General features: G+C 43.8%; 2 protein-coding genes across 4 annotated transcripts in view; both read right to left on the reverse strand.

Annotated features, from left to right (window-relative positions):
* The window catches only part of cv-2 (crosveinless 2-secreting protein), a 32,942-nt gene that overhangs the window by 15,269 nt on the left and 2,263 nt on the right, over positions 1–15,410 (reverse strand). For 2 of the 3 annotated variants that reach the window (XM_076366850.1, XM_076366852.1), the window contains exons 2-3: positions 6,031–6,177; positions 1,692–1,777 (exon numbers count right to left, since the gene is read on the reverse strand). In XM_076366850.1, coding sequence (XP_076222965.1) covers positions 1,692–1,777; positions 6,031–6,118 — 174 coding nt within the window. In that variant the 5' untranslated portion in view covers positions 6,119–6,177. Of the gene's footprint in view, positions 1–1,691; positions 1,778–6,030; positions 6,178–14,094; positions 14,319–15,410 lie in introns of those variants that run through there. The other variant, XM_076366851.1, reaches the window with a different exon arrangement.
* Positions 9,421–14,518, reverse strand: LOC143174450 (uncharacterized). Its single transcript, XM_076366891.1, has 3 exons — positions 14,510–14,518; positions 10,184–12,901; positions 9,421–10,120 (listed from the first exon to the last, which is right to left on the reverse strand). Exons 1-2 carry the CDS (start codon positions 14,516–14,518, stop codon positions 11,681–11,683), a joined length of 1,230 nt encoding a protein of 409 aa, XP_076223006.1. The 3' UTR covers positions 9,421–10,120; positions 10,184–11,680.

Consider the following 15,410-nt stretch of genomic DNA (forward strand, 5'->3'; position numbering starts at 1 on the left):
ATTGCATTTGTTCTGCAAAGGTTCATTAGTAGTACTATTTAATATCAAATATTGCAATGACAAATCTGAGAAGACTATTATTGCATTTGTTCTGCAAAGGTTCATTAGTAGTACTATTTAATATCAAATATTGCAATGACAAATCTGAGAACATTATTATTGCATTTGTTATGCAAAGGTTGTCCTAAGAAAACAGAAATTCTAAGGAATGTTATAGTAAATATCTTTTAATTTGAATAAGGGTACTAATGGCTTCGAGTTGATTGCAAAATCAGTTGTATAGGAGTATAGGAGTTAACTCTCAGTCACTCGATTTCATACAGCAAAACTACGAAGTTGAATATTCAGTATTCTCAATGAAACTCCGCATCGGAGACATTTAAACGAAATAGCCTCGCCGATTATCTGCGAATTATCGTTAGATTAGTCTCGAACAATGTCGCCTATCTCGTCGAGGAACGTGAAGCGTTTCCAGTGGAAAACTTTCGACTGCGAAGGGTTAGCAATTCGGTCGTCGCGATTTTTGACCGCGTTACGCGAGACTCGCCGCGAGCTCGTGTTGTTCGAGGGTCGGCGGAAGATAGTTCGGAGGAAAAGGAGATTCTAGTCGCGAGTCAACGAACCAAACGCCCTGATAATCGCCGGCTCGGCGGCAGTTCGAGCCGGCACCGGAGCCGAGCAGCCGCGCGGACGATGCGCGGAGCATTTTTCCAGCCGATAGGTCTTCAGATAACGCGCCGCGCGACCGATGTTCCTCCGCGACCGGCGAAAATATCGGCGGACGTGACTGTTCGCTTGTAACATATGAAACCTCCGATTTTCAGGATTAGCTTGAAATGAACGGCAGTTGTTTAGCAATCAATATTTTCTATGAATAGCAACCATTGGATTCTATATATATTTTCCAACAAGTTTCCAGTTTTTTAACCCTTTGTGGACTTTTGCTGGGGTCAAACTTTCATATTTAAAATACTGAGTTGCGATTGAACGATTTAATAACTTGAGTAGCAAGGGATCATAGTTTCCTTTTTCTCTATTGTTTAATTATTCGATATATAATTTGGCTGAATCTGCTGAAGGTTTTGTGTTCTTTGAAAAATCTTTGTCTGCATATCTTTGTCTATAAAAATAATAATAGTAAAAATAATTAATATATTAATAATTAATATATTAATAATAGTTCTAGTGTTGACAAATAGTTTGGTGTCTTCAACGTTCGATGGAGGTTTTTTTTTAGGAATAGACTTGAACGTTTAACCCTTAGCACTCCAGATGTTTTGTAATCTACCAGCAACTGCAACTAATTTTTATGGTGTCTCTAGTGAAAATGAAAAATGCTATATACCTTCGATCTTTTAATAGAAATCTAGTAATTGATAATAGAAAATCTAATAATATTAGGGTAATTTCTTTAATTCATTAAAATATTGAATATTACAACTGGTGCAGTATTGGAGCCTATAGAGTTCAAAGGGTTAAACCAAGGAAACAATTTTAAGTAAAACTTTCAGAAGGTATCTAGCGACAGCATCGGTAGAAAGAAAAAGGGTATTCCAAAATCTCAGCAAAATGGCGACATTCCTCCGCAGAGGGTTAACAGAGTCAGTCGAGTGTCTTGAAAATTTGAAAATTTGAAAGAAGTTGAAGTGGAGCTGCCCGATTCGAGAGAAAACCGTCGCTTATTAATTTACCTTGCATATGCAGTTGAAACACTTGGTGTTCGGGATCTTGTCGACGGTGAAGTCTTCTCCCTCGACGTCGCACGTTTCCCGGCTGCCTGCAATCAGAGCCGCGACGCTAATCACACCGAGCGAACACGGAACGGACGCGGATCCAGCGATCCATCGGCGTTTCGCGTCGCTAGAAAACGGATCGCGGTCGCACGATATCGATTTCCCGAGGCGATAATCCGCGCCGTGCCTCGCGACGACGTCGGCCACCGTTTCAGACGGTCGACCTTCGCGTTCCGCGTGCCCGGTGCATAACCGAGTAGTCGATCTCGATCGCGGGCCCGCCGTCTTTTCCGATCCAAGGGTTGCCGAACGGAGGGTCGAAATTGTCGCCTCTTTCTGAATCTCGTCGCGTTTCAACCACTGTCTAAGGTTTGACACTTTCGTTTCATTAATTGAATGTCTCACTTGGCAAATCGATTACAATGGTTTGCAAAATTTATGTTGAAATAGAATGTTAACCCTTTGCACTCGAGAGGAGACTGTCAGTCACCATTTGATTCGATATCATAAAGTTACAAAGTGTTATATATAATTAAGTTTCGCATGATGCATCGATATGTGAAACATTTATGTAAAATAGCTTTGTTTCTTAATTTACGTATGATTTCTTATAACTTTGCTTCAAATAGTGTTGTCTGTGTCTCTTCAGAAAGTGTCGAATATTTCTAGTGAAAAGCTTTCGAGTGTGATTCTTTGTAGAGATACTTTTCACATGGATTATATTTTCACATGGATTATGTAATTTTCAATGTTATTGGTGAGGATAATCATTTACACTGCTCTCTACAAAATATTTTTTAAAATAGATTCCAAAGAAAATGTAATAATACAGAGTTCTCGAGGAAAAAATGCAAAAGAAATACGAAGTTTGATCTAAACAATATATAAAATGTATTAATTGTAATGTAATGTAAAATTTTGTTTCGTGGTATCGCTGGTAATAAGAAGATTCATTTCTAATAGAAAAAGTCAAGAGTCGACGAAGCGTTTTAACGATGGGATCTTAAGAAATTCAGAAAGTGGAGTCAATGGATTTGCCAAGCGAGCCACTCGATTAAGCTAAATAATTTCCTTATTTATTATTTAAATTTTACTGTAGAGTTCGGTAGAGTAGAACGAGAATCCGAACAAGGAAATAAGAAAAATGAACAAGCAATGTATAAAACTTGTTATCTCTTCCATTCTCTTCGAGTCGCAATTAATCAATGTAACGGGTCGAATCGGTTTGAAACCGGCAATTAACGCCTCGCGCTATATCTTTCCCAATTGCGCTCAGCAGAAACACTCTATTGTTCATAATCCATTACAAAAATTGGAAAATCCTACGTTCTGTCTAAGCATATGTTATGCCTATGTTTCCTTTGAAGTATAATAGTTGATTACAGAGGAATAACATTTACTTTGAATTCCAATGAACCGAGTAATATATATATATTTCTCAATTCTGATCGATATTGCTACTTTGTCATTAATAATTTATTGGAAAAAGAGAAAAATTCTAAGCATATGATACACCTATGTTTCCTTTTAAGTATAATAATTGATTACAGAGGAATAATATTTACTTTGAATTCGAATTAACTAAGTAATATATATATTTCTCAACTCTGATTGATATGGCTACTTTGTCATTAATAATTTATTGGGAAAAGAGAAAGATTCTAAGCATATGTTATGTCTATATTTCCTTTGAAGTTGATTATAGAGGAATAATATTAATAATATTAATAATAATAATATCAACTATTATACTTCAAAGGAAACATAGGCATAACATATGCTTAGACAGAACGTAGAATTTTCCAATTTTTAATGGATTATGAACAACAGAGTGTTTCTGCTGAGCGCAATTGGGAAAGATATAAGTATATATATATATATATATTACTCAGTTCATTCGAATTCAAAGTGAATATTATTCCTCTGTAATCAACTATCATACTTAGGAAGTATATACACATTTGTTGAATCACGTTGAAAATCTTCACGACTCTCACTCGTAGAGCAAGGGGTTAACCGGCGAACCTATCCCGGTAATTGAATTTGCATTCCCGCGGATGTTATGACATAATTCGAGACGAATTTCTCAGATGCACGAAAGACCGAGACGGCTAGAAACCGGTGAAAGGTAGGGGAATAACTCGCCCGTCGGTTAACGGGTTAATTTCGTTTTAATAACGTTCCCCGGCCGCATTGGGAAACATAACGATTTTACCATCGCACCGAACGGAGCAGTTCCACCGTTAATTGCCCGTGTAATCAACGAATCGATCGATTACCGCTCGGAACAGTTGAATTCGTTCATTCGTTCGTTTCTCGTTTGGAAATCGCCTTTCGAGCCCGCGATCGCCGGTTTCCGGTGGCGACGCAATACGACGCGATACGATCGAGATCGAAAGCGCCGCGGGAATCTGATAGATCGGCCGAGGCGCGCGAGAAAGGACGCGGCGTTGGTGTTCGCGGCCGTTTTCCTCGCCTTCGTCCCTCATTCTCGCTCTCTTCTCGCGCTTCTCTCGGCGATCGGCCGCGTTCCGCGCGCGGAACGCATAGTTCCTCGTGCCCGGTCGATCCCGCGAGCCGATCGTCCCGGGACAACCGACCGCGGACCAGCTTTAGCCCTTCGCGCGACAGAAAATCTCTGTACAGTTATGAACAATGCTAGAGTATTAATTTTGTATTCTAATGAACTCTGAGGAAAGTTGACAACAGTGCCACTGAAATGTCATGTGCAAAGAAAAAGAAATAATAGGGAGATGTATAAAAGTTACCAGAAATTTGAATATAACTTAATGATTCATTGGAACGATCGATGCAGTTCTTAAGCGAAATATGATCATTTCTGTGGCACAGAACGTGTTAACCCTTTGCACTCGGAAGTTTCCACTAGAATTATTTTCACATTTTCTGACGAGATAAACACGATATTTCGTGAAATTCACTCAACGAGAAATCATACATTGAGGAACAGAGCTATTTTATTTCAATACTTCTCAAATTGATACATTATATAAAGTATAATATTAAATATCAAATTTTATAGTTTTACTGTATGAAATCGAGTGGTGAGTGACAGTCAGCTCTCGAGTGCAAAGGGTTAAACTTCCACGCGATACCGATTACATACTCGACGTCCGTTGTTATTGGCATTCTTCACAGTTGTACAGTGAGTCGGTTAACGTTGACCGCCGAAACACCGACAGAAAGGTCAAGATTCGTCGCAGCGACTAGTCTCTTGACCTTCCTGCGGATATTACGACATGATTCGCACTTGGATCTCACAGATCCGAGAAAACTCGATCGATGCGTCGCTATGAAAATGAATCTAACCCTTTGCACTCAAGAATTTCGCTAGATACATTCCTGATCTTCTAATGAAGTATCAATGATATGTTTCACAATTAATATTAACATAAACAATACAGAAATTAAGGGATAGAACTATTCTATTTCAAAGTATCATGGATAATTACGTTAAATGGATTGTTACTGAATATTAAACTTTGGAATTTTGTATCAAACCATTTGATCCAATATAACAAATCTACAAGGTTGAGTGTTTAATATGTCAAACAAACCTTCACATTGTTGCGTGAAATATTAAACACCTTTGTTGCTTAATTTATCTATAAAAAACATTAAACCTCGTATACTGCATCAATGTACGAAATATTGAAAGAATAGTTCTCTTCCTCGACGCACCTAAGATTTCTCAATTCAATCTCATAAAACATCGTCTGCATCTCATCAGAAACTATCGAACGTTTCCATTTCATTAAAAACTCTCGAGCGCAAAGGGTAAATCCACAACAGTATCAAGAAAACTCAAGCGACAGCGGTCGAAGCGTTCTGCGTCTCGCAACAATGCGATCGTTCGCAACGGAGATCCGCGGCCGCGTCCGTCGATCGTTTCTACGACTGACGCAACGCTCGTTGCAACAGATTCTCGTTCGAATATCCTCGACCCGCTCCGCGAATCTCCGCTCGCGATACTCGATCGCCCGGCGATCGGCCGAGTGACCCGCACCGTAGCCGGACCGACTCGCTTCCACCCGATTCCGTTCAATTCTACTCGATTCTACTCGATTCGATGCAAATAGACCGGCGGATAATGGACGCGTACTAAGAATAGAGCGTTGAAAACTCGTAAATGGAGCGTGACGCGGCCGCGGAGCTGGAGAACGCGAAACGATCGGCCGAACGCGAGGCGAGGCGAGGCGAGGCGAGGCGAGGCGAGGCGAGGCGAGGCGAGGCGAGGTCCGGGCTGGCTGCCAGAAAATCGGCGGCCCGCGAAACTCACCGATTATGCTTTCCGAGGCGTTGCACCTCGCGATCGACGACAGCAAGGCCAGGGTCAGAGCTAGGGCCAACGGCGTCTTCGGCTCCATCCTAGCGTCCGGTCCGCGCGGCCCGTTCGTCGTCCTTCGTTCTCGCCGGCGACGATCGACTGGAACAATCGGACACACAACTTGAAATGAACGACTTTTCAATCGGCCGCTGGAGAAATTCGTTCTGCGCTTTTCCGTTTTAACTGTTCAGCATTAACCTATTGCCCTGTGATTTCCCTGTCGACTGCGATGGATTCGAATAGTTTGTTAGTAGTTTATTGGACGACTGGGTCGTAGAAATACTCTGTGTTTGAGGTTGTAGGTTTGGAATATGGTTATTGGGCATTGAGAGATAATGTCTAATTAGAACTGGAATGAACTGAGTAATATCCATGTTTCTTGAATTTTTTAGGAGTTTATTAATTGGAAATGATTGCAATATGTATACTCTATATTCCCGTTTGATCTATAATATAATTATTGGGAATAGAGTGATAATGTCTAATTAGAACTCGAGTGAACTGAGTAATATTTATGCTTCTTGAATTTTTGAGGAATTTATTAATCGGAAATGATTGCAATATGTATACTCTATATTCCCGTTTGATCTATCATATAATTATTGGGAATAGAGTGATAATGTCTAATTAGAACTGGAGTGAACTGAGTAATATTTATGTTTCTTAGATTCTTGACGAACTTATTAATCGGAAATGGTTGCAACATGTATACTCTGTATTCCCGTTTGCTCTGCAATGTAATTATTGGGTATAGAAAGATAATCTCTAATTAGAACTCGAGTGAACTGAGGAATATTCATGTTTCTTAAATTCTTGTGAAACTTATTAATTGGAAATGATTGCAACATGTATATTTTTTATTCCCGTTTGCTCTTTAATGTAATTATTGGGAATAGAGAGATAATGTCTAATTAGAACTCGAGTGAACTGAGTAATATTCATGTTTATTAAATTCTTAAGAAATTTGTTAATTGGAAATGATTGTAACATGTATATTCTATATTCCCGTTTGCTCTAAAGTATGATCATTGAGAGTAGAGAGATAATGTCTAATTAGAACTCGAATGAACTAAGTAATATTCATGTTTATTAAATTCTTAAGAAACTTATTAATTGGAAATGATTGTGACATGTATATTCTATATTCTCGTTCGCACATTTCTCGTTAGTTCGTTTCAAATGTCATTCGCGTCTCATCGAAAACTGTCGAACGTTTCCAGTGAAAAGCTTCCGAGTGCAAAGGGTTAACCCTTTGCACTCAACAGGTGACTCTCACTCACCATTCGATTAGATGCGGTAAAACCATAAAATTTGATATTCAACATTAAACTATGTATAATGCATCGGTGTGTGAGATATTGGGATAAAAAAGCTTTGTCTCAATTCACTTGCGATTTCTCCTGAGCTAATTTAACCCTTCGCTGACGAAGACTCTTTAAAATACACAAAAGATTCAACAAACAAAACTAAATTATATACCAATTGCTTAAACAATAGAAAAACCAAAAAGTACGTTCCGATCTCTTGCTGTCTGAATAATTAACTCATTCGCTGGCGACATAGGCTTCGAAACATTAAAATTTCATCTCGAAACGTCGACATTCGTCCGCAAAGGGTTAAAACAACATCGACCGTGTCTAGTTAGAAGTATTAGAACGAAATATTTCCGAGTGCAAAGGGTTCACCGAATGAATCGCTCCACCTGCGTACGCGTACAGAGAGCGTCGATCGCGATCGAAGGACCCTCGCTGCTTAAGGAAGAGCCGGCGTCGCGGCCGCGGTACTGCGTCGCAGCCTCCGCGGGTATATTTGCTCGGCGCGTGTATATTTTGACGAGTGACGCGCGCCGCGCGGAATCTTTCCCCGAAAAAGCCATAACGAGGCCGCCGTTTCCGCGGAAAACGCGCCCTTCGCGTTACCGCCGATTGCGCAACAAACGGCGAACACATTTCGGCGGATTCCGACGCGAGCGGCGAGAAAGAGAGGAAGAGAGGAGAGGAGAGGGGACAGGCCGAGAATAAGTCGGAGGATAAGGAAATCGGCGGGCGAGGCTCGGAACGGCGCGCGCGATCGATAGGCGTTCGGTTTCGCAATCGCGCACGCGATCGATCCGAGCTCTCGCGCTCCCGACCGCGATTCACGGAATTTTCCCTCGGCCATTGTCTCTCCCGCTCTCTCTCCTCCTCTCTCGCTCGCGCTCCGCGTCTTTCCTGCCGTTTCTCTTTCGCTCTCGGCGTGCTTCTCGTTCGCGTTTCCATTCGCTCGGTCCCCGGCCGTGTCGGCGCGAGGCTGCTCGCGAGGGACCGTCGAGACTCTGTTCTCTCGGCGCCGAGAGATTTTCAGCGCTCAAGGATTCCCTCTCGCGGCGCGGTGCGGAGCGGAGAGAGAGAGAGAGAGAGAGAAGGTATCGGCGCGTTGTCTGGGGGCGCGCGGCACCGGGATTTGCATATAATCCGCATCTCGCGGGATCGGACACGTCTCTCTTTCTTGTACGGCCCGCGCGAGAGGCCGAGAGCGAGAGCGCAGCGACAGCGAGAGCGGAGCCTACGGGCCGGCGCAACGAGCCTTAGAAAGTCCAGCGAAATTTTCCATTCTCGGGGCCCGATCGGTCCCCGCGTGGTGACGCTCGTCGAACGGACGTCTCTTTATTTATTTCTTTCTTGCTTGCTTTTTGCTGCCGCCTCCGATGATCGCCGCTAGAGCGCTGCGGAGGCTTGTGCGCGTTTCTCGCTGCTACTCGGGCTTGCGCTAAGTCACCCTTAGCATTGTTGCTTTGGTTTGTAGTGATTAGGGTTTAGTCGCGGGAGGCTTGGGGAGTGTTAGGATTGTATGTTGTGTGGTAGTATGATGGTAGAATTTATTGACAAAGGGTCATTTGTTAGGAAATTAATGGAACTGCGGAGACATCTCGCGTTTGTGTGTAAGGCAGGGGAATGTTGAGAAGCGTTAGAATTGGACGTTGTGTGATAGTATGATTATAGTAGAATTTATTGATAAATGAATGATCATCAATGAAACTGCGGAGACATCTCGCCTTTGCGTCTGAGGTGTGCGAACGTTTGAGAATCGTTAGAATTGTACGTTGTGTGATAGTCAGTATGATTATAGTAGAATTTGACAAACGATCATTCATCTGTCAATAAATCAATGAAACTGCGAAGAGACATCTCGCGTTTGCGTCTAAGGCACGAGAACGTTTGAGAAGCGTTACAATCACTTGTACGTTGTATAATAATCAGTATGATTATGGTAGAATTTATTGACAAATGAATGATCATCTGTCAGTAAATCAATGAAACTGTGAAGAGACATCTCCGGCGTTTGCGTCTAAGCCATGGGAACGTTGAGAAGCGTTAGAATTGTACGTTGTGTGATAGTATGATTACAGTAGAATTTATTGACAAATGAATGATCATCTGTCAATAAATCAATGAAACTGCTAAGAGACATCTCGCGTTTGCGTCTAAGGCGTGATAACATTTGGGAAGCGTTAGATAGTCAGTACAATTATAGTAGAATTTATTGACAAATGATCATTTATCTGTCAATAAATCAATGAAACTACGAAGACATCTCGCGTTTGCATCTAAGACGTAGGAACATTGAAAAGCGTTAGAATCACATTGTGTGATAGTATGATTCCAGTAGAATTCATCAACAAACGATCATCTATCAATAAATCAACAGAATAGCGTAGACATCTCGCGTTAGCATCTAAGACGATCAGAGCAGGGCTTCCCGAGTCCAACCGACCTCCTTTGCTCATCGAATATTTCCGCCACCCCGGATGCAGAGGCGTGCAGGTTAAGTAGGTAACACTGTTAGGTGACACTGTAAGCCCAGCGTTACGCACAGGCCGTACCGTCTGAAACATCCGCGACCCCGAAATTCGCTTGACCTCGTACCGGGTCGCGACCCACGAGAAGCCCGCGCTAGAAAGCCCCGTGGTCCGCCGGCGACACCTTTTGTTCCTCCATTTCTTCTCACTATCGCCGCTATAATTTCAGCGCCGCTCCGTTCCTCTCCGTTCGACCGGCGGGGCCTAATGGACGAGACGAGTTTCGTTTATCTGGCCGATTTCGCCGGTCCCGGATAATACGAGTACCTTGGACCTCTCGTCGCTCGGGGTCCGTTGAAGAATGCGGCCGCGGACGGACCCAGAAGGCCGCCGCTCGAGGAGAGAGCGAGGGGACCGAGAAAGAAGCGAGCGACGACCAAGAGAGAGACACAGAGAGAGAGAGAGAGAGAGAGAGAGAGAGAGAGAGAGAGAGAGAGAGAGAGAGAGAGAGAGAGAGAGAGAGAGAAGAGCGCAGGCTACCGAGTTTTCAGCCGAGCCGAGAGAGCCAAGACGGCGCGGCGCCGCCCGAACAGCCGCGCCAAGAGGATCCTGGATCTCGACGGGCGATTAACCTTTGCGCCCCGTAATTACTTTCTCCGTCTGTTCCACGGGATCCCCTGGCTTTCGATGGATTTCGAGAAGAGGCCTCTCGGTAAACATACGGAAAGAAAGTTCCTGTCGCGGACCGTTTTCGGTGATGGGTTCCTCTGTTGAGCTAACGACTGTTTAACGCGTTGAGTGCGGCGCAGATTTTGCTGTACTTTCCGCTCAGGCGGTAGAGTGTAAGCATTTGATGCCGAACGCTGAACTAGACCGCGCGACAGCGCAACGGACGATTCCTTTTTTTCGCTGTTTCTTTTGTCGTTCGCACTGTGACAATGGCGCAGGCGATGCGCGTGTATACAATGTATAAACATAAGATAATGGGGTGGGGAATGCTATTTTGCTATTATCAATGTATTATCTTTAAATGAAATTTCCACCTCAAGTAGAATGGAGAATTTTGTTGTATTTCTTAGAAATTGTCGATAGTAAAATATTACAGCTTAGTAACGAAAGTAGATTGTACGCTAAGGGGTTAACCGGAAGTAGCATTCATAATAAAATAGTATCTCGCTCGACAGCGTTGACACTTTGCCAAGTAAACACTGATAATCGGACCACGATGACTTTGAGTTAGTTTGAACTTTTACTGAAATTTTTTCATTGTTTCATATTGCATTCCCAGAAGTTTTTTTGGGCTTTTAACATTTGGGCACTATAATCGAAAACAATAACATTTTAATCGTTCCTTGTATTCGTGACACGATATTGTGGTGCAAGAAGTTTTATAATTTTCTAGAAATTCTAGAATTTTCTAGAATTTCTATAATTCTCTACAATTTCTATAATTCAAATATCAATATTGTCTTGATTTTCAGGGAAACCTCGTGCCACCTGGCAAACCGTGCAAGGAACTCGTGAGACGACCGGATGCAATGGACCAGTAACGATCAGAGTAATTATGCATGGATAATGCTGGCCGATGAATCGAGCGACGAGCCTGTACCTACGATTTCAGGTGCGCCAAGAGTCCAATATCGACGAAGAACCGAACAGGTGAGTGTCAGATCATCGATACTCCTCGTTTACGTAACGCGGCCGATAGCAAACCGAAACCGAGGCATGGCTGTTCCCATAGGCATATTCGATGGGGCATCGTGAGCAGAGGAAACGAACAGTACAAGACACTCCTGAGCTGGACGACACACGGATCCACGAGAATCATCCCCTGTTTACTTTCGGACACCGACTCGGACGTCCTCCTCGCACGGATCGGTTGCGCGAGCTGGCACGCGCTCCCACGGAGAAAGGGAAACGACGCCGGCCGAGGGAGAGAGACGGCCGCAGCCGGAGAGAGAGGCGAGAGCGGAGAGCCGGGAAGTCGAGAGACAAAGAGGCGCGTCTTGCGAGAATAACGGAGAGAGAGAGCGAGAGAGAGCGACCAAGAGAGAAGAGAGAAGAGTGAAGAGTGAAGAGAGCGAGCAAGAGAGTAGAGAGAGTGAGCAAGAGAGAAGAGAGCGAGCAAACAAGGGAGAAAAAGAAGAGGGAGAGAGAGAGAAGAGAGATAGATTGAGCAAGAGAGAGAGAGAGAGAAGAGAGATAGAGAGAGAAAGAGCGAACAAGAAAGAAAAGAAAAGAGAGCGAGCGAGCAAGAGACAAGACAGAAGAGAGCAAGAGAGAAGAGAGAAGAGAGCGAGTAAGCAAGAGAGAGGAAAGAAGAGAGAAGAGAGTGAGCGAGCAAGGGAGAAAAAGAAGAGAGAGAGAGAGTGAGCAAGATAGAAGAGAGAGCGAGTAAGAGAGAAGAGAGAGCGAGCAGGAGAGAAGAGAGAGCGAGCAAGAGAAAAGAGAGGGAGAGCAAGCAAAAGAGAAAAGAGAGGGAGAGCAAGCAAAAGAGAAAAGAGAAGAGAGAAGAGAGAATGAGCAAGCAAGAGAGAAAAGAGAGCGAGCAAGAGAAAAGAGAAGAGAGAATGAGCAAGCAAGAGAGAAGGGAGAAAGAGAAGGAAGGCTGCGACCTCGCGTGCTCGAGCGCGAGTTTACCGGAGCACTCGCTCGCGGGTTCGCATGGAAGCATCCGAGGGAGGGTCTGGTATTTATATTTAGCAATGCGTTATCAGCGGCTCGAATCGTCTTCGAATATGCACGTGTGGCGAAGAATTCGAATCGCTTCGAATAGGACTCGACGCCCTCCGACTCCCGAGTGCGCCTCGAAAGTATCGAAAGTCTTGAACCCGAGGCGAGCCGCGTCGGTCTCTCTCGGCGAGCCCACGATCCGAGCGGCCTCTGTACTACGGCGTATCCGTGAAAACTTCGCGCAACGTTGTAAACAAACGCTCCGGGACGTGTCCGATTTCTTTCGCGAGTTCGTTGCTTGGAGAACGCGCGTGTCTCCGGAAAGGTCTCCGCGGAGAATCTAATATTTACTAGAACTGTCTCCTCGCCGATCTAACCGATACTACAGTTCACTTGACATTTCGCCGGTGTATATAGAGACAGAGCTGTACCGATAAATAACGGCGACGAACGAGACCGAAGAATGTATCCGCGGGAGAAGTATCAACCGCTCGAGTCCCGATTGTTCGCGAGAACACGCTCGAAAAACACCGAGCGTGTCGCGCTTTCGTTTCAACTTGGAATTGTTTCGACAATAACAAACTTTAAATAGCGCGATCGTTATATTTCTTCGGATCTAAACGGTAAAAAGAATGAATCAGAAGGAAACGAAATGAATTAGCTTCATCCGATTCTATAAACCGATAGCCACTTTCAGGCAGTGCAACAAAGAAGTAATCGCACTTCTTTCGTTTCAATTTCGAAACAGAACGACGCTTTTCTATTCTTACAAAAACAATTTTTCAATATTGCGATCGTTGCATTCTTCCAGTCTTAGGGGAGTAATAACAGAAATAAAAATTAATGATTAGAAGGAAAAGATAAATAAGCTTCATCCGATTCTACGAACCGATCGATCGTCACTTTCAGGCAGTGCAGTAGAAAAGTGCGATCGCGCTTTCGTTTTAACTTAGAAACTAAACTACGCTTCTCTATTTCGACAATAACAAACTTCCAATAGCACGATCGTTATATTTCTTCAGATCTAAACGGTAAAAAGAATGAATCATTAGAAGGAAACGAAATGAATATGCTTCATCCGATTCCACGAACCGATAGACCGTCACTTTTAGACAATCTAACAGAGAAGCGCGATCGCGCTTTCGCTTTAACTTAGAAACTGAACTACGCTTCTCTATTTCGACAATAACAAATTTCAAACCGCACGATCGTTATATTTCTCAGTTCTAAACCAGTAAAAAGAATGAATCAGAAGGAAACGAAATGAATAAGCTTCATCCGATTCCACGAACCAATAGACCGCCACTTTAGGCAGTAGAAAAGCGCGATCGCGTTTTCGTTTTAACTTGGAAACCGATCGTTAAATTTCTCAGTTCTAAACGGCAAAAAGAATGAATCAGAAGTAAACGAAACGAATAAGCTCCATCCGATTCTACGAACCGATAGCCACTTTCAGACAATCCAACAAAGCAGCGCGACCGCTTGGGACTCAAACGATTAACTAACATAAGCGAGCGATCCAGCGAACACCGCGACATCGAATCGTTAATAATCGGTGGCATTACCATTGGTCCTCGTTACGACCGGGTAAATATCGTCGCGCGAAACGTTAACGATCCTCGCCGCGTCGAGAGTTGGATGGTATCGGTTCCTGTTCCGCGCGAGCCGATCGCGTCGACCGATCAGCAACGATACCGCGGCGTCTCGTCGCGGGCCGTTCCGACCGGGAACGGGAGAGAAACGACGAGAGGCCGACGACGCGTTCCGTCGGGCAACTGGAGGTAAGTGGCACGAGCTGTCGCGTGCAAGCACGCCGCGGCCGGCGCGCGCGCGCCGGAACGACAACAACGGAACAGGTGCGTGGAACGAGAAGGGCCCGGAGCGGACCGGCCGCCTGTGTGCGTCGGTATGCGAGCCCGTAAAGCTACGTTTTCACGTGACGTCGCCGCCGAGCTTGCCGGCCGGCCCGTGCTCGGGGACGTTCGCCATTGTTCGTCGGCGGCGCACGCTGGGCGGGATCGCTGCCGGTCGGAAGTCGCGCTTCGATGCGCGATGAGCTCGATTTTTAGGGAGGAAGGATTTTTTAATGGAATTGTTGTTGATGTAGGGTTGTTGGTGTTTCTAGGTGATCGAGTTACTGTGGACGGTTTAACGAGGTGATGGCGAGGAGAATTTTTAGTAAGGAAACATTGAGATGAGCTGGATTTTTAGGGAGGAATGATTTTTGAATGGGATCGTTGTTAATATGAGGTTGTTGGTGTTTAGGTGACCGAGTTACTGTGGATGGTTTAACAAGGTGACGATGACAAGGAGGATTTTCAGTAAGGAGAATTTGAGATGAGCTGAATTTTCAGTGGTAAGGGAAGATTTTTTTAAGGAGTATTGTTATTAATATAGGGTTATTGGTATGTATGATTTAATAAGGTGACGATGGCAAGGAGAATTTTCTCTAAGGAAACATTTTTTAATGGAGAATTGTTGTTAATACAGGGTTGTTGGTGTTTCTAGGTGATCGAGTTACTGCTGTGGATGGTTTAACGAAGTGACGATGGCAAGGACAATTTTCAGAGATATTTTAATGGAGAATTGTGGTTAATATAGGGTTGTTGGAGTTTCTAGGTGATTGAACTGGGTTATTGGTATGTATGATTTAATAAGATAATAAAGGCAAGGAGAATTTTCAGTATGGAAAGATTAGTTGTAATGGAGAATTGTTGTTAATATAGGGTTGCTGGTGATTCTAGGTGATCGAGCTTTATTGGTATGTGTGATTTAATAAGATAATGAAGGCAAGGAGAATTTCAGTGGTAATGAAAGATTGACTGTAATGGGGAATTGTTATTAATATAGGGTCGTTGGAATTTCTAGGTGATCAAGATAC

This window comes from Nomia melanderi, chromosome 4 (assembly GCF_051020985.1).
Source record: "Nomia melanderi isolate GNS246 chromosome 4, iyNomMela1, whole genome shotgun sequence".
NCBI lineage: Eukaryota > Metazoa > Arthropoda > Insecta > Hymenoptera > Halictidae > Nomia > Nomia melanderi.